Source organism: Neolamprologus multifasciatus, chromosome 5 (genome assembly GCF_963576455.1).
Source record: "Neolamprologus multifasciatus chromosome 5, fNeoMul1.2, whole genome shotgun sequence".
NCBI classification, from domain to species: Eukaryota; Metazoa; Chordata; class Actinopteri; order Cichliformes; family Cichlidae; genus Neolamprologus; species Neolamprologus multifasciatus.
The window spans coordinates 26,896,554-26,916,535 of NC_140443.1; the positions used below are offsets into that span (position 1 = coordinate 26,896,554).

The 19,982-nt window shown below is 42.6% G+C and overlaps 1 protein-coding gene across 11 annotated transcripts in view; it reads left to right on the forward strand.

Moving 5' to 3' along the window:
* The first annotated feature begins 5,750 nt into the window (after positions 1 to 5,750).
* celf4 (CUGBP, Elav-like family member 4) overlaps positions 5,751 to 19,982 on the forward strand; it is a 93,895-nt gene continuing 79,663 nt past the window's right edge. For 5 of the 11 annotated variants that reach the window (XM_085160596.1, XM_085160598.1, XM_085160604.1 and 2 more), the window contains exon 1: positions 5,753 to 6,535. In XM_085160596.1, coding sequence (XP_085016722.1) covers positions 6,259 to 6,535 — 277 coding nt within the window. In that variant the 5' untranslated portion in view covers positions 5,753 to 6,258. Of the gene's footprint in view, positions 6,536 to 19,982 lie in introns of all 11 variants that reach the window. The other 6 variants (XM_085160597.1, XM_085160601.1, XM_085160607.1 and 3 more) reach the window with 3 other exon arrangements.

Below are 19,982 nucleotides of genomic sequence, written 5' to 3' on the forward strand. Positions count from 1 at the left end.
CGCAGTGAGCTGTTAGATGAAGAGCTGCAGGCGACGTCTCGGTGAGGTAACCAACTTTCGCTGCGCTTTGCTGTTCGCAGGCTCATGCCGTGTGCAGCATAAAATCAGATCACAGTTTTCGCCGAATGATGGAAAAATGGCTATAATTTGTGGACTAGCTTGTTTTGCTCCCCCCAGAATTGTTTGACCTGTTGTTTTAAAGTGCTGTTGCTTTTACCACCAGTAGCTTAACTACAGGTTGTGTCAAATCAACCAAGACTGAAACCTTTGAAGCTGACATTTTAAGTTATAATTCTTAAGATTTCACCCATGTTGGATTTTTTAATACCTGAGGTTAGACATGCATTGTAATTATGCAGAATTATTTGACCTGTTGAATCAGACATCTGCTGTTTCAGCATATTAATTGCTGGTTTACTGGTGCTAAAAGTGTAAAAAGAAAATATGTAGAACACCATAGAATTCTTTGGTTATAAAATAAGGCGTCATCAATTGCTTGGGAATGAATCATTCTTTTAGAAATTTGTAATGGGATAGATAAGTGCAGAGTTTATACACCAACCATTCAAACATTAAGAGCTATGACCTCAATACTTTTGATCACATTGTGTACACTTAATGAATTATTTAAAATTCTCTTAAAAACATGGCAAAAATCTAATTCACGAATTCCCTCGATTTGAGGTCAGGGTAAGGTTAGGTTTAATTTAAGGGAGTAGTGCCACAGGTTCATATTTGCTTTGGCATGTTAGGCTTATATTCATATTCTCTGGCAACCACCGTGATATTTCCAGATATTTAAATGTATGCATGTGTAGAAAATACAATATAAAAATGGCCACATGTTCAAAACGTATTCTCACACACAGTGATACATACACTACACCTCATCTTCTCTCAAGACATTTTTTGCCCATGGGTATACCAAACAGCCAGGTGTTATCGTGCTCCCCTATGAGTCCTGTTTTCCTTCCCAGAGCAATTAATGACAAACTGGAGTTGGAAATTGTGGCCCCAAAATGGCTGCCTATCTAGAACTGAGGTGTCACATCACCCTGACAACCGGGGCAAGCCCTCGGAGTATCATCAGTGTGCACCGACAAAGCCAGGGGTCAGAGTTCATCCCACCTCGTGACCTCTCTGTGGAATTGATCTGTTGTGGTGGAAATGGGATTTTGGTGCTGCATGATTCAGACAGCAGCGAGTAAATGAAGTCATTTTCGGTCTATGATGACTGACTGCATGTATCATGTATGACATCAGATCCAACAAGCCAGTTTTATAGTCAGCAAGAACACGAAATAGAATTAGGTTAATTATATGTCACATTTATGAGCGCGAAATCGTGCGTGTGCGTGGGTGTCAAAGGTAGGAATGTGCACGGTGCAATCGAGTGTATAGGTGATGTTGTCAAGAAGCTGGTGTTTGTAAAGAGGCTTGTGTGTTTTCAGGGCAGCTAGTCAGTCAAGGAGAAGAGCTGTCAGCATGGCTGATCTGTGCAGCCGGCGCTCGGCACAAGCAGAGACGCCTACCCATGTCAAATGTCACAGCGCTAATCTCTTTCCAATGCAGGCCAGGTATAACTGCAGGGGCAAGAGGTACACACACCTCATTGCTCCACATAGTAAGAGCCCCTTGAGATCCAGCAATTCGCAAATCTACAGGATTTATCTTAATAAAAAAAAATAGCACCCTGTTGAGATTATGATGGCATATGTGTAATCCACTAATTTACCAGTTCTTACAGAGCAACAGGGATTATATTCCTGGTCATATCAAGTATGGTGGCACTGTATAAACTAAGCTGCACTCTTGGTTTTTATCGCCCAATGGTGAGTGGAATGTGATTCGCATACTTACATTATTGTGTTTAATTATGCAAAACAAGGTCTAAATGTATGTGGATGTAGTTTTATAAAGCTCTATCAAGCTCATAATTTCCTGTTGTGTCTTAAACTAAACAAAGGTTTTAAGACATGTTTAGGCCACACATCTGCTGCAAGGCCGCTTTGCAGATAATTCCAAAGGTTTAATGTGTTATTGAATGTGTTTGTGGCCTTGTTTGTTTTTGCCTAAGGGGAGATAAGTCACCGCCTCTCATCCCTGTGTCAACAAACTTCCACTGGAAGACTGTTCACTCCACACATGACCCAACAAAATGCTTTTTTCCCCCCTCTGGAAATTAACGAATTCTCTGTCTCCGGATCAGCAGCTATTTTTGTATATATGCATTTGCATAATAAGTGCTTAACATTTATAGCTCCCCTTATTTATCACATAGTAAACCTATAGTTTTATGTGTAAGTTAGATTGGAATCTTCGCATATAATAAATACATTTTAAACAATCATAATATTATAGATATTATAGCTATAGGTATCTGTATATATGTAGATATAGATCCGGCTTATGCCAAGAACACAGTGTCATTTTCAAAAGATGCACATTTGAAACTACTGCAGTAATTTTGTTCCTGGCACATCCCTTCCAATCTCTAACAAATTGTTGCTAATCAAGTTAAAGAGGACCCCCCCTGCCCTTCTTGTCCCGCTAAACTTTTTGAGCATTCAGTCATGCGCCTGCCATTTCCTCATTCCTTTGTGCTCTTCCTACTAAATTACTGAGAGGTGATATACAGCCCGAGTGTCCCAAGGCTAAAGGAGATTTAGAACTTTGTCCCATATGAAGGAGAGGTGAGAAAAGACATTACTATGCAGAATAGGTAATATTGAAAACGCCAGAGCACTTTACGGTGCCCAATGCAGATTATCAATCTATTTGTGTAACTTGGCTACTTCATTTCCCTTTTCATTTATTTGCCTTGCTGCAACCGTTTACAGTGCTGAAACTGAAAATTGAAGCAATATTCCTAGGCAAAATAGCCATCTTCTGAGGGATAGAGTGACCTCTTTTGTTGAGCTCAGAGGAATCTTTTGAGAGAAATGGCATTTCTACATATGATTATCTACACCTTGTTTATAGATTCTTCTCCAAGGCCTTAAGCTTTGTCACCGAGAATTTATCGGGGCATCTTGTCTTATTAAAGAGCAACACTTGCCACCGTTGTGCTGTATTAAATTTAGCACCACGGACAGAGGCACGCTTTGCTTGCCTTCCCACTAGTTTCAGCACCGTGGATAGAGGCTTATCTCAGTCAGCATTCCTGTGTTTAAAAGCCTTTTTGTTGTTGCTGTTAAACAATTGCAATCTGTGAGGCTGTAAATATTAACAGTCCAAGTCTTGATTTATTTTGCTAATGAGCACTGAAAACTTAATTATAATTCCATTGCTTCAAACAAATATGAAGGGGGGTATAAAATAACAGTAAATAAATGTGGAAATTGTCTGACAGACTGGGTGCTTTGAGTATTGCGGAAAGGATTTGCAAGAGCTACACAGTCGTATTTGAGTATACCCAAATGGACTGGAATAAGTGCCATTTGGGGAGTGCACAGACACGCTGTAACACGTCTTTCTCGCTAACTGCGTGTCATCAGTCCGATGGGCTCAGCCACCGCAGCCTCTCCACTACCTCTCAGGTAGGTTGTGTGACGAAGCCGACCACGAGGGACCCGTTGTGGCGCCATACCTTGCGTAATCATCGCGACAGTACCCACTGAACATAATTACAATGATTTGTGCCCTCCCATTTCACCCCTGTATTAAAAAATATTGCTGCAGGTAACTCAGGCGTGAGCGCAGACAGGACTGCTGTGGTGAATGGAGTGTGGCCCCGAGGGAAAGCTTGGAGAGCAGAGCACAGTGTCATGCCAAAGAAAGCCAAGTCCCACCCCCGGCCCCCCTCCTTTCTCCACTACCACCACCATCACCACCACCCCCGCAACTGCTGGGGCTCGGTCATGCCGTGAGAACGGGATGATATTACCGGGCCATTTAGCTGGCGGAAGAGCGGAAAGAGGTGAGAGAGGCGCTGTGTCGCCGTGAGAGTGTGTCTTTTGTTATTTAATGGTTAGCTAATTTCTGGGCGGGGTGTCGGGTGGGGTTTCCACACATCCCCCCACCCCACCCCCTCCCAAAAAAAGAGGAAAACAACGTAGCACAGTACGAATTTTAAGAGTCATACCCTGGCCTTACTTTGGCACCTCGGCGTACATATGGCTGCGCGCATGGCAGTCCCCCAAGGGCCCACTGTGAGGTAATGGGTCTGAATCATTCTATTTAAAAGGAGTGTCCAGCAGACACAACTGCCAAGAGCCAGCGAGCTTAACTTCACCGTGAGTTATTCATCGTTAACATTCTGCTTTGCTGACCGCTAAAATGGCTTTCATCAGATTGGATTCAAACAGGATTATCAGCATTCTTATCATTTAAACACTAACAAGACCCCGGGTGTTGCTGTTCTCCACTGGGGATACAGATAAACATGTACTTACTCCCAAAGGAAACAACCAGGAATGGTAATTATCCCACTGAGAGGTCGTTGTCCAAGCTAATAGGAAGCTGATGTACCAATCTGATCTTATATTCCGCTGAGGTTTTGGTTACAGTGAATGTTCAAATCCACCGCCGTTGCACCTTTCCCGTGTAACGTCGCAGATTTCCGTTTGCGGTAGTTTGAATCAGATGATACTTGCTGTTATATAACAGAGGTTATTCTGTTTAGTCCATTTTTATCACAGACATAAGCACGCCTTCAATTGGTGCATGCCTTCAATGGGAAATGTGTAAACACCTAACTCGCTCAAACTGTCAATTTTATGATGAAGGATTGCCAAAATAATCAGAATAAGGCCTCCGGTTTTATTTAAATTCAGATTTGTTGATGCCTTCAGGCTCGTAAGCTAAAACGATTGGATGAAGAAGCTGAGTGAATGTTTAGTTCATCAAATGATCAACAAATGATCAGGAAATATATTTTTTCTTTCTTTTTTATGATTTTGAGCTCATTTCTGGTGTAAATGGAATCAAAATGTAGTCGTCGTCGTCGTCGTCCCCATTGTCTTCATTACCTGAAATAACCCGAATGGCTTTTTTTCTTCTTTTTTTTTCTTCCTTGTGCCCCCTCTCTACGCCACTCGGCGGTGCTCACAGACTTCCCCTTTCTGAAATTGAAATAATCTATTCGGTGTGACTTTCGAAACGGCAGAAGAAAGTAATAATAATGCGTAGTCTAAACCGCTGCAAAAAGCTGTGCTTGCTTTTGATAACAGCGAACAGTCGAAGCCGTGCGAGGAATTCTCCATTCGTGTATTTTTGAGCTTCGCCTGTAAGGCTGTGTTTCAGCACCACGGAGCTGTCCATCGTCCTGGAGCGAAGCGAGGATGCAGCGACTCGCTGCTGCTGCCGCCGAGGATGAGGAAGGTGGATGAAAGATATGCAGAGTGACTTAAGCACACAAAACAATAAATAAACCTCCGATTAACCGCAGACACCATCAATTTGTGGTCAATGTTTATTTTCACTTAATAGTAGGTACATTTCTGAAAATAGCTGTACGGCTTATTACTCCTGATAAAAACTGTGTGTGAGTCTTTGTCTGTGTGTATCTGCGTGTGTGTGAGTGTGTGTCAATCACCCAAGTATTGCATTCTTAAGTTCTTGAAAGTGTAGTTATTTGCTCTGAGTAGGAGCACAAAGGACCGTATTCTCTATATCTCTCTATTTATAGACCCTCTCCCCTCGGTGGAATGTACCATTGTCTACTTGCCGAAGAAAAGGGGGGGGACAGAAATATGCTGGGTTTATATATGCCGAGTTTAAAGCGCCCCCCTTTATTCTAACCTCCCCTCTGTTCTGGCAGAGATCGAACCGACCCTGTTCGTTTAAACCGAGAAGACACCCATACAGACTCCTCAATGCAAAAAAATAAAAGGGTGCCAAGAAGCTGGGACGAAGGAACGTGGGTGTAAATAGACAGTGAACGCTCTTGGTCTCTCTCCCTCTCTCTCTCTTCTCTCTCTCCCTCCCCCTTCTTCTTCCCTCTCTTTCTCTCTCTCTTTTATGAAATCAATGAACGAGTTATTGGTTAGGACATAAATATAAGGAATCAAAGCCTCCACCGGGACCAACGGCACTGCGCGCTTTTGATATGCGTCTTCGCCAAATGCTTCATGTGTTTTCAAATCATTGTAAATACTGGCTTTGATAGGACGAGAGCGGAACCATCCCTGGTACGGCTTGGTCTCGGAACCAAATTTTGACCAAGACTTCCACCAGCTTTTTTCCAACGTAAAACGAGACTCCACCATTACCATCTGCTGCTGTTGTACCCATCCCAACTCACTGGCCGGTCCGAAGATGGCAACTTTAACCAACGGGCAGGTGGACGGCACGGTGCACGGTGTTGGTGTGGTCTCCGCCAGCACGAACGGGCTCGTGAACGGATTAAACCACAGCCACAGCCCGGCGGGATGCCCGGCCACCATCCCCATGAAGGACCACGATGCCATCAAACTCTTCATCGGTCAGATCCCCCGCAACCTGGATGAGAAGGACCTCCGGCCCCTCTTCGAGGAGTTCGGCAAAATCTACGAGCTCACTGTGCTCAAAGACCGCTTCACGGGCATGCACAAAGGTGGGTTATGCCCATATTCCCCGCGACACCTATGGCTCTATTTGTTTTTGCCAGAGTGAAATCTGTCACACGTTTGGTGAGAGTGGGGAGCCTGAATCATGCGGGATTTAATAGGTAGAGCAGCGCAATTGTTGGCCAATTGTTTCTATAGTGCTGGAGCTTGAATTACTTTTCTGCATGTTTATTCTCATTTTGTTTCATTTGTGGCACGTAGAGGGGGACATTATTTCCAGCGTCTGACTTGTCACTGGCTCCCAAAATCAGTGCTTCATTTTCTACCCTATTAAACACACATATGCAAGCATAAGAGTGTCACGAATCGGGAGTCACGACGGCATGAATATGTGTGGGGGTGATTTTTAGGAGGACCAATGTTCCTATAGTGTGCACGGGAGTATTCACACATCTAGTCCAGCGGTTGTAAACGTGCTTTCATTCACTCTGCTGAATCCTGATCATTAACCTGGTGTTTTCACGTTGCAATAGCAGGGAGGCTGTTTGATTGCCTCAAAGCAATACATTCTGTAAGTCGCTCAGTGTGTGTGTGTGTTGGGGGGTAGTTGGGTGGGGGTTGTGATGAGTTGGCGGGGGAGGAAGGGAGTGAGTGAGGGAGGGCGTGCGTGTGCACATGTACACGAACGTGTGCAACAGTGGAAGGACTATGAGCATGTTGTAATTTTGTGCAGCATTTAAGCCTTTGTCAGTGTTTCAGGTTTGGGTGATCGAAGTGATTCCCCCTTAAAAATAAAAATAAAAAGAAGAAATCGCACTAAAGTGGAGATTGCATATAGAGGTATTATTTTAACTGGTTTTGAAATATTCTAATCAAATACTGCCTTAATAGCTTTTTCTGTACCAACAATGACTGACCCTGTCAGGGTTGCCTTTGTTATAGAATTGACGACAGTGAATCATCATAAACTTTTGATGCAACAGTGTTATATGCCCTTCTGGTGTAATATAAAGAATTGAAGTCCTCCACCATGAATGATGGTGCCTTACCCTTGCATTTTTATTTTCTACTCTCACGGGAATAGTCATTCTGTGGAAATCACCATCTAGTGAGAGGTCACAAATTGATCTGCTATACCTGCCGGACACATCGCAGGGTGAAAAGTAAGCTGCCACTTTTCAGGACCCCTCTCCTTTGCCTTTTAAGCCATCACCCCCCCCCCCCACACACACACACACACACACACACACACACACACACGCACACACACACACACACACACACACACCCTGAACCTTTGCCTCGTGCAAACAATGTGTGTGACATCCACCATGTGTCAGGAAATGATTATGATATACAAATAAATTCCAGAGGACAGAGAGTGTGTGCAGACATTGAGGGAACCAAAGAGGCAGGAGAAGAGGAGGAGGAGGAGGGGGGTGTATCTTTTATTAATAGCCCAGCTGTAGTAGAGACTCCCTGTTGGACGGTTAATCACCAGTGGCCCCAGAACTATAGGCATGGCTCGCCAGCTGATTCTAAGAACTGTCTCCTAACTGCGATATACGGTCCTGCTTCCCAGGCTGAGCCCCCGCTTTCATTAGCGAGCCCCCGCTGTGCTCATATTTTAACTAGCTCGAGGCACCAGCTACTCCTTGGCTTACCAGCTCACTGGCTCACTGCGAGCTGTTTGAAGGCCGCGTTCCCCCCGCACCCTGAGGTTTCCGTAGAAGATGCCCAAATTAGCAGTAAAAGACAGTACATCCCACGGATAACGGGCAAAGTGACCGACTGTCGTCACACTGGGCTTATTGAAGACTGCACAATATCGCATGAACTAGGTACAGTAAGCCATTAAATTAATCCATCTGAACGAATTTGATAGCAGTTTTATGTATGAACACGTTTAAACTGGCTTTCAAGCTGCTACGCTTCCCTGTCAGCTTTTCCGCATATGTGTGGTTCTCCCCTTTCTTTTCAGTTTCTTCAGACTGTTTGCATTTGTCCTCTTACAGAATAGAGAGCATCAAGCTGAGGGCATGATGACCCTTTAAGGTGTGAAATGCTCCAGTGGAGTGAAGTCTATAGAACTGTCCAGCAGAAAAGTCCTCTTCCATCTTTTCTCCTTTTCATTGCTTGAGTCCATTCATTCCTTCCCTTCCTTCGCTCTTCTTTTGTCTTCACTTTATGCACTGACACCTTGTGTGTTCGGTGACATTGCATCTTGTTCTGTAATGGTTGTGGTAGTACAAAGCCCCAGCTTGAACCACAGATTGTAGATGATCGACTGCCATTTACTTTACAATTTTGTTCTACCTCCACTTTTCCATGTAGCACGTAGCTGGTAACTGTTATTGTTAACATGGTAATGCCTTGTCTGGGGATACTTTTGTGTTCATTTAACTTTACTCGCAGAGACATGGCATTTTAACAAAGACATAAGCATGGTTTTCAGGGAGATAATACACAGCTTTTTCTGCTATGGCAGGAAATAAAAGACCTTCATCCTTTTCTGCTATACATCAACAGGCATAAAGAACAGCCTTTGCTATGGTAATGCTACCGCTGAAGAAAGCTACCCCTCTTATTGCTATTGTCAGCTGTGCCTGTGATACTATTGCCATAACCTTCCCCATAATGACCCCATGTATCATTAGTAATCTAGTCTTTAGGATTGTGTCCCCTTGGAATGGAGGGGTGGAGGGAGCTGGGAGGAGGGAAGCTTGGGACGGAGGTCGACAGAGCTTGGTAGCGGGCGCAGGGACACCAGTGCAGGCCTACATTCTCCCAATGATTTTATTTCTCTCCCCTCTGCGACTCAGCCATGCTAATAGAGGCCATTTATAATGGTCACCGGCTGCTGCTGCTGCTGCTGTTGCTGCTACCAAGCACAACGGGACGGCGAGCACAAAGAGCCAACCCTTTCTCTTTTCTCTGGCAATGCTGCATGGGAGGTGGAGATCCATTCAAGAAGAGCAGGTGTAGATGTGATTGCTAGCACTATTCATCAGCCTGATTTCGTGTAATAATCACTGGGGCAATTGAGCTGTGATGATACGGGGGAGCACATTTAATAACCAAAGGTGTTATCTACTGTTTACTGTTGTCACATCATCACGCAGCATTGTATTTCTTGGCAAACCTTTATTGTCAGCATCTTCCTTTCCTCTTAGCAAACGCAACTGTCACCAAGTTTGTTTTAGGGCCATTGTTTCATTTGGTGCTTATTTAATGTGAGTAATATATTTGTCCTTGGTCAAACTAAATACATTAGCAGCGGCTCTCGCCATAGGCTCAGACAGTTAAAGTAGTTACAAAGCCGGAGAGTTGCTCAAAGTCAAGGCAGGTGTTGAAAACTCATTTAGAGTTGGGCGAAATTGTCCGTTTTGACCTGGGAAGTGATGTAAGCGAGGCGCCACAGGTCTTTGGCCAAGACTACACCCTCTCATAAGGCTTTCTCAACTTACACAAGACACTACTAACCCAATGAAAAGAAATGGATTGGCTGTTAAACCATTTTATAAGTCCATCAATACTGCAGAAATTTATTTGAATATTTACGACGGAATATGATTGAAATCAAATAAGCAGAGATGTAGTGTAATGACCGACTGTAATCTTGTTTAAATTTACCCATACTGCAGATGCCTTATGCTGCAGATGGGGACTATAATCTGTGCAGGTCATAAAGGGAGTTATGGTTCTCTCGAATTCCCTCACTTTAGATATTATAGCTCTTTCACCTGAATCTGTCAGGCAAGCAGATTTAGAACAGAACAGCTCATTTGGCTTATCATTCTCAGTGAGGCCAGAAAGTCATGATGCCAGTAACATGAAAGGATCTCTTTTTTCAGGAAATTATATGTTACAGGTTGTTGAATGCAAAAATAAATTTTTTATTTATTTTTATTTAAAAAAAATAGGGCAATAAAACCAAATTTAGCTTTGAACAAAAAAAAGAACAAAGTACGGGTGTGTGTTTTCGTCCTGCAGGTCTGCGTTAATGCAGCATGCGTTCCGGCCGAAAAATTTCACTCCGGTTGCATCATCCTCTCTGTGGGATCCTTCCCTCTCCTCCTCTCGCATTCAGTTTTGGATGACTGTGTGAGTGAGTGTGTATGTTTATGTGCTCCTTGTCTCCTTGGCCCGTGTTCCACTCAGCGCCGTTCAGAATGCACGCTCAGGTCTCACATTGTGCTCCAAATTTATGAAGACGCATCGATTTCGAGTGTTTCGTCAGGGAGAAAGGCAACATGTGTCGTAGAGCAAGGCACTTCATACCAAAGTAAACTCAACAACCGGTGCCATACCGCGCCCACTGCCCTGGCAGAGCCCAGAACTGCCAAGCAACAAGAAGAAATCGAGAGGCGGAGCCAGAATGAGGAGTACAGTGAGTCTAATTTGTCACGAGGACTGTTGTCAAACCGGTGCTGCCTCTGTTGTCCATTATTATTGGAGGGGACTGTCAGATGGGGGCTGGCTTATGGCCGAGCAGGGAGCCAGTTAGTCACACTGAGAGATGGTCTGACCAAGCCAAAGGAGGCAGTGCTCATGGAGCTTGTGCAAGGATTAGCATGCTAACAGCAGGTTTGGAGTTATGTGGCCTGTCAGAGAGGTGGAGCCCTCTGGCTCCCCTGACCTCGGCAGTCCTCTCATTAAACCACTGACCTTTACATACACAGAGAGATTATGTAAAGAGAAGGCTGTGCACCTGCCTGTTCACCTCATTTCATGTCCTCAAGATTGATGCAAATCAACTGACACACATGAAGCATTCAACCTGCAGCAAACTTTCTTTTTTTTCTTTTTTAATAATTTTTGTTAATAACAACAGCATACTTTCTAATAACTGTTTCTTTCCTCCACTAACACAATGCACATCATTTTGTATAATTAGAGAAATTAAAAACAACTGCCTTGTGGTTCAAACCTGTTCCACATGATAAAGTTGTGGCCAACAGCGGTCAGTGGCGGTGACAGATGTTTCCAACAGTTTTTAAGGTGACTCTTTGAAAGACTTGTATGTACATTATAAAAAGCTTTCTTGTGTTTTGACAGAGTTAACCCAGGGCTGAGTTCAAATAAAGCATGCCTTAAATCTTTCAACAACATTTGGCTCTTTAGTTTTTCATAAAAAGATTGCTGAGATGCTTGCGCCACAATCTGCGTTTTTTCTGTCTTTGTTTCCTAATCTTGCTTTCTTATTGCTGTGTTCATTGCCCCCGTGTGCTTTTTTCTTTTTTCAGAGGATGAAAAAAAAACAACCTTTTTTTGACAAGTGCTCCTTGGAGAGGTAAATGTTTTCTGTTTTCAAGGCTCTTGCATCAGTTAAATATTATTGTGCTTTGTGGTAAATTTTTTAAAAGTTGACGCTTTGGGCCTCCTCGATCTTTTAGCTACCCTTAATACTACTTCCACGCCCCCTGCTTCAAGCACCGGTGGCCGATTGTGGAGATGGAGAATGCAATAATTTTGAAATGTTGGAAAGTCTTACATGTTGTTTTTGAGTTTCATTTTGTTTTGCTGCTGATTGTGTTCAAGTCTGCAGTACTAATCATAGAGCCTCCTGTGAGGAAGAGCTTTGTTTTTCCTTTCAGCTTAATAAGGTTTCCTTCAGTTTTTCAAAATTTTAATGTATTTCGAAATGATAGAGATGATATATAAAAGCATGGTCACGGAGCTGCATGTATAAAAATAAAATATATATAAAAATATAAATATAACGTGTCTTTTTTCTTTGTTTAACTGTCTAGATTTTGCATTTAGTTTCATTTCTAGAATACTTACTACAACTACACAGGCACTCCGCTCTATATGTGGTTGTTGAGTGTAAAAGGTTTAACAATAGTTTCTTTTGTTCAGCAGTCAAAGGATTATGAATCTCTTCTGTTTTTGAAGTTAGAAGCTGGTGTTTTGCCTTTTTGATTAGAACTTCTGGCTCCTTTTATCAAGCTTTGCACAGTCAGGAGGCATTAAGGTCGGAAATTTTATAATACACATATCTGTGTCTGTGCACCTGTGTATTTAAAGCGAGGTATACATGCATTTTATATATATATATATCTGTCATCTGATCATCTTTTTATATGCATACAGTTTAGAATTATGGGATCTGTGCGTATCAGCATACAAGAAAACACAGTGCCACATGTGCTTACAGTGCTGTGAGTTCAATCATAGCCACGGTAGTGCTCAAGAGTGACTTTTTTTAATGCTTACTAATATATCTTGGGTCCAAACCTGATTCAAAATCTCAGTATGCTCATAAAAACGGGCCCAGCTGCAGCTCTCTACTGCAGAGGCTTTCCACAAGGAAATAGCAGCATGACACAGCAGCAATATGAAAAATAGAACCAAAGTTTGTCACAGCCAACTGTGGCAATGGCCCATTAATGCATACCCCGCGAGCATTAATTCTTGTTACATATCCGGCTCCAAAGGACTCTCATTCCTTTCAGTCCCCGTTCAAATAGATTAATATTGTTTCTGTTTTGACCCTTTCTTATATTGTTCTCGAGGCTAAATTTGGTTTTAATATCACAAAAGCAAATCATTGCTATTACCTTGCAAACAGACACAGCTTTTTCAGACTGTAATGCATGTACTTTCAATTACCGTTTTAGCCCCTACAAGACTGTTTCATATAGACTAAACAAATCATTCGGCTTTGGAGATTTATGCTTTATAGGAAGTTGAATTGATGTTTATTCTCAACCAAATTGCTAAGCATAACTCAAAGTGGCGTATCTAGGTCCGTCTGCTAGGATATTCTAAGGCAGGGATTACATGAGCCGTGTGCTATCGTTGCACGCAGAAAACACCTCATGGGCTTGTGTGACTTGTCAGGCCAGACGCATATTTAGCCTTCTCTGTATGCTTGCATACAACCTCATACGCTGCGCCATGACTGCCGCGTTTTGAGCGTCCCTGATTCCAATTCCGTTTCTTCCCATCTCCCTTCATGCCTATTTCATGCCCCCTCCAATTAAAAATGCACCACGTTGACTTGTAAAAGGAAGGTGGGAATGGAGGTTAGGGCTTTTCAAAGAGCCCCCTCAATTATTCAAAGGCAAGTTTGATTCAGAAAATGGAGGATGATTAATAAGTTATGTGGAAGTTTTTGAGGGTTTGGGTAGCAAATGTAGTGCAAGATGTTCTGACAAAACTAGGAAAAGCATCAACCAAACAGACATGTTTGTTGTAAATTAGGCTTGACAAGTTTTGACTTCCAGAGTTAGCCTCATATCAAAACTACTTGTTCTCTTTGCAATATATAAGTGTTGTTTCATGAGTTAGCTACTTGCTTCAGAAAAGGTTTGTAACTGCTCAGTTTTCTGTTCGGGGAAAATGTGTAGTTTGCACAATCCTGAACGACATCAGCTTTGAATTTGTATATCAAATTTGTATTTGCTTCTGAATACCCACTGGCTCCATTTTCATTCCCTCCAAAATGTGCATTTTGCCATCAGATATTACCATTCAAATGATATTGGCATCACATTGAGGGAAAGTACATCAAGGCTTTATTCTGTCCTGCTGGTTGGAGAGCAGATAGACCAAAACATATCGCTGCAGAGGGAGATGGTGCAAGAGTGCGTAAAACGACAAGGAGCTCTAGACAGAGAGAGCGAGAGAGACTGGGGGGAGAGAGCAGGAGAGAGGGAAGCAGAATTAGAGACATGTTGAAACAGGGATGATGTAAGAGAATGCGTGAAAAGAGGCAAGGGAGATCCATGGAGGAGAGCGCTTGGGTGGGGGCTGCACACAAAGACAAAAAGAGAATATCAAGAGGCAGAGCGATATAAAAGAAGGAGAGCGGAGATTGTAAAGGAAGGTGCAGTCTAAAAATGGAGGCATGGAGAGATTGTTCAGTGACAGACACGGAGTGAGAAAAAGGAACGAAAGGGAAGACGGAAGGGGCTGAAAAGAAAAGACCGAAAAGCAGGGATGGGAAACGACAGGCAGAGATAGAAGTAAAAAGAGTGAGGGAGTCCCAGAGACAGATGTCGCCCTCGCTGGCCCCGGCAGATTGATAGCTCCTGGCCCAGTTCCATGCCAGGCTCTGACCCCTCTGTCCTCTGCTGTAATTTATAGGCTGCATTTTACCAGATTTAAGCACTACTCTGTGGCCATCATGGCTTGAGAAGGGAGAATGACCTTCCTGGGATGGGAGCAGAATTAGACCCCTGCAGCGCCCAGGTGCCCCAGGGGTAAATAAGCAAGTGCCCTCCATATTAGCATGATCTCTGATAACATGTTAATTGGACTTGTATACTTGTCAGTGGTGTGTGTGTCTGTTTGTGGATTTTCCTCACATGCTACTTTTTGAAGTTTGATCTTGACTGCTATTTAAAGTTGCTCACGTGAGGGTGCAGCTGCGTAGGTCGCTTGTGGGCAGAAACAACTTCTTACTGCATTACAGAGGTTTTCTATTGTCACTGGCATGCTTCAGCTGTGTTGCATCAAAAATTTAATGCAATATGCATTTCATCTCATGCAGCAGAAATCCTGGACAACCCACGGTTTGTTTGTTTTTTTTTCTTTTTCTGAAAGACGTTCAAGTGCAGAAAGTAACAACAGTAAAAATTGACAAACTTCTTCCTTTTTTTTGTAATGCAGATGTTTCATTTTAGTTTGGAACTGATTAGCTGTTAAAGCTGAAGAACCACCAGATCTTTCTTTATGGAAAAACTAGTTGAAATCTGTATTTGCTGTACTGTGTAAAATTTGTGCAATTTATTGCTTCTGTGCAACTTATTGCTTAAAAGTGTATTGTGCAATTTATTTTACGATTTTCAGGGGGGGGAAATCACAGTGGTCTCAAAAACTCACAAAAACTCTGGTATCAAATATGTATCAAATATGTAACTTGTTGTTACAGGGTTAAATAACAAGTTAACAAGCTGGGACGTGGGATTTGCCTGCAATCTAAAGCCCCCTGTCCAACATGGTCATGGACCCTTAAACACCCAAAAGTCTTTCATAATTTTGTAAAAAAAAAAAAAAATGTCTTCAGCTGACTCTCTGAAAAAAATAACCGAACGTTTGTGTTCATCACATGTAAGCTGATGTAGAAAAGATCTTTTATGGTCTTTAAGAGGGTTCCATTCCACAAATCTGTACCTCAAAAAGGAGGTTTGAACTTGCATGGACTTATGAAGTGTATTAGCTCACGCCTTTATTTAATTTGGCTTTAATTAGAAGCAGACTGTTGGTGCAAATTAAGTGAAAAGGACCCTGTGAAACTTTGTATTGTTGTTCTTGCAAAGTAAATATGGTGTGTGTGTGTGTGTGTGTGTGTGTGTGTGTGTGTGTGTGTGTGTGTGTGTGTGTGTGTGTGTGTGTGTGTGTGTGTGTATGGGTGTGTGTGTGTGTGTGTGTGTGTACATGCGCATCTGGAGCGTGCCCCCTTGTAGACTAACTTGGCTGGCTAGCTGGTGGGCTCAGCTGGGTTTGTGCTTGGCCATTCAGAACGCTACCTCAATGCACAAATCAGCCCAGGGAATGATCTGGACAGAAAGCCTTCAGCAAATTATTACAGATTTGCAATTTAATGGCTTCGGAGGTCTCTCCCAGCCCCACACAGGTTCCCAATGAGACAGAGCCTATTAGTTTGGTCCTTTAATCACAGAACAGGAGATGGAACCCTGGCCAAACCTATACATAGCCTGCTTCACTTGGTGTGGAATGATTTCATGGGGTTTATAGATAGAGACAGTGAAGTCTGCGTGTGTGTGAGTGTGTGTGAGCACTGGGTAGTTGATAAGCTTTGCTTTCCCCGGAGCAACAGAAGTGTGTGTGTGTGTGGGGGGGGGGGGGTGTATGTGTGGGTGTGTAGCAGAGAGAGCGAGAGAAAAGTGTTCTTACTTTATAGACTGTTCATCAATACTGTAAGGACGCAGTGGGCAGCAGCAATTAATTTGGCATTGGCTTTACCTAAAGCTAACAAAAACTTTCCCAGTAGTTTAGAAGAAATGTCAAACTAGTGGTGGAAATCCATAATAACCATCAGTAATAAATAGTAAACTGTTAACTGAACTCAAGTGAATGGTTATTTCACAATTACCAAACAGTATATTGACCAGTCATTTGTAGTGTTACAGTTTATGCCTTTTAAAGACAAAGGTTCAGTCATGTGAATTTCCTCCACGTCATTTTTATGTCCATTAAAGCAGGTGTTATAAACCTAGGTGTTATTATTCATTATGATTTAATTGCATACAGCAATTAAAAGTAAGTGACATACTCAGTTTACCATTGATTGTTAGTCATTGATTAAAAGTTACCAAATTAGTTTGCATTGGCATTTTCTGAAAACGTTTCCATCCAAACGTTTTTTTATTCTCATGTATAAAACATACTGAATTCTATCTAATACTTTTTTATACAAGGGAAAACATTTTGAAACTTATCTTAAAAAGAAAACAGCAAAATGTAAAATGTTCACTGAGCAGATTTGCTGTTCACAGCATCCATAGAAATGCAGTTATGTTTTGAGGTGATGTTCTCGCTGACACACCTCAGTGTGTGTGAACTGCTTTAGGCTTTCAAATCCATTTCCAAAACCCAGATTTTATTTGCAGTTTATTAGATTTAGGTTGAAGGGGTTTAAGCTCCCATGTTTTGGGAAATTAGAATTTTACTTCGGAAGATATTCATACAGAATGAAACAATGCATTTAGATAAAGGCATAGCTTTAACGGCGATACTATTTGTTACAGATAAATGGCTTGTGTTTCAGAGGGCGCTTGAGACTTTTCCCATAGCCGTAGTTGCCCTGATTAATGTGCCATCGATGCAAAATGTAAAAACTATCACTCCAATCTGCCTTTCAATGTCCCAATTTGTCCAAGAGGAAGCCAAGCTTTCTAAATGAGCTGGATAAAAGTGACTGCCAAAGGGGATGAATATATATAATTATCTGTGGCTGGAGCGCCAACAAAGAGACTTTGAAAATCAACTTTGTGCGCCAAAGGCTTCATTAGTCTGACGACAACAAAATGTCCCCTTAACTTGCAGGCGGAAAGACACAGGTATCTGCAAAGCTATTAAAAGCCAACAGTCGCGCAGCCTTGTGTAGCCCAGCCACTATCTGTTTGGGATTAGAGGCTGTTTAATGCGCTAATGTTAATATGCTAATGTGTTAATGTTATGTTAGTGAATTATTAGGTGATTTAAGAAATGGCTGGCTGCTGTTTTGTTGGTCTTACGCACTGACACGTTAGAAAGGATGGATAACTGTGTTTACTTTGTATATGGAAATCCCTGAGTGTCTTTCATCTGTCCTTCCTATAGCGACTAGTGGTCCATGTTAGCTTTGCAAACATCTTAATTGTGTTAAATGAAGGAAAAAGGGGGGAAGATTAAAAGCCATTAATGTGTGTTGTGTGAGGATATGCTATTCCCGGGACAGTGCTTTTGTTCACTTTGCCAAAGCAGAGCAGAGAGTTTCACCTTGAAACTCAATGCACACCAGAATCGTTGTCATTGTGCCTACCTAAACCACCGCTGTCTCTCATTCTCACTGTCAAACTTGCTTTGCTCGTCTTTGCATTTCTTTTTGTGATTGCCTCTCTCCATCCTTCTTACTCTCTTTGTACGTCTCTCCCATTTTCTCTCTGTCTCTCTCATGCTTTTCCCTTTGTAGCCCGGTTTCTCTTCATTGCTCTCCCTCTCTGTCTGTCTGTCTAAGCGTCAGATAATCTCACTGGGGGAGACTTTAGAGGACTCTCCATCTGTGTATAAATAGCTCTGGATGAATTATTGAGGGACCTGGGGTTGCTAATAATCCCGCAGGACCCATCTGACAATGACACAGAAGATGGAGGGAAAACAATTACGCAGGCTTTCTCCTTCAGAAGAGTGGGGATGGGGATGGGGGGGGGGGGGGGGGGGGGACTCCGCGGCCTCTGGGAGCCTCCTCACGGGGCCCAACATCTTGGCTAATAAACCCAATTAAGTCTCCGGAATCAATCGGAGCCCCGGGGGCGTCCTCTCTCTTCCTTCCCCGGACGGTGTGCAACAACAGGAAGTGTAATGATTCATGTTCCCCCTTCTGCATTTGGATCGTCCTCTCATCTCCATCTTGCAGGTTGGCAAGGCGGACGGGACAGGACAGGATGTCCGCTGAGGCAGGATAATAGGACAGGGAGAGGAAAGGAGAAGAGAGAGGCAGGTGGAGTGGAGAGGAGCTCAGAGGAATATTAATGGGAGTCTTTATCCTGTAAGTGTTTTACCAGGGGGATGAGACATGGGACCACTCCCATGACAGAATTCACTTTGTCACTTTGTCTTCTTAGTGATACATGATTCATCTGGAGATGGATTCTTGATTAATCAGTTTTTCCTGGTCCTTGTCTGACTGTTGACCCTCTATCTATCTATCTATCTATCTATCTATCTATCTATCTATCTATCTATCTATCTATCTATCTATCTATCTATCTATCTATCTATCTATCTATCTATCTTGAATTGAATTTATGTTCAGTTAATTTCAGTCAGTCAGTATCCCCATTCAAATCCACACAGCAACTTTTGAACATGTTAATTTTAGATCCATTAAACGAGTGCAGCGTGAGCAGGTGTGACTCATGGTTTGTGTTTCACTGTCAGTTTTTTCCAACTAAGAAAAACCTACAAGTACCATTTCATAACAAAATCTCTTAGTAAAGCAGACTACAGATGATGAAAACACATTGTACACACAACTGTCACACACACTGGGCCGGTATAGTCTGTCTCTTAATGGTATTTATACACAAGAAACCAAAAAATCACCATCACCATCTATAAATCCTATACTGCTGTGTAGTGCTGTTTTTGAAGGAGCGTTTTGGTGTCCCACAGTAGTCCAAACACTCCTTAAGAGGTTTTTCCACTGACTAAAGTATAATATTCCCATATAATACATTGAACTATAGTAACATGAGCTTAGAAATGCCCATTTGTTATCTGTCCTACGTTGTTTTATTAGTCTCTGCCTCAATAAATTTCCCACAGTGACTGACCTGGTATGTCCGGGTTCAGACTTTAAGTTCGTCATAGGAGTCACTGCAGTTTTAATAATTGATATATCATGAAAAGCTAAATTTAGTCCCCCCCCCCAAAACATTTCCTGACAAAATGGCAGCGGCAGGATGAAAGTGAGGTGATTCGTCTGCCTGGATTTTTGGGACATTTAACGTCTGTGTTTTGCCATCAGGGGAGCTTTTAACAAGCTCATACAAGTGGGTGTTCGAGCATCCATGTTTCATGGGATGCACTCAGAGTGAGTGCTGTTTAAGATGGTATTTTATTCTGTGCTATGAGAGCTGAAGCATCACATGCGTGCCTTTTCTGTGCACGCCTCACGTCATGCGATTGTATGAATATGTGGACGTTTTCAGTGCACTCGGGGTAAGGGGGGGGGGGGGGGGGGAGTGGAGGTTGAGTGAGGGTTGTTGCAACTGTGTGTGTCTGTGGGGGCAGAGGGAGTTGACACTGTCCTAATGA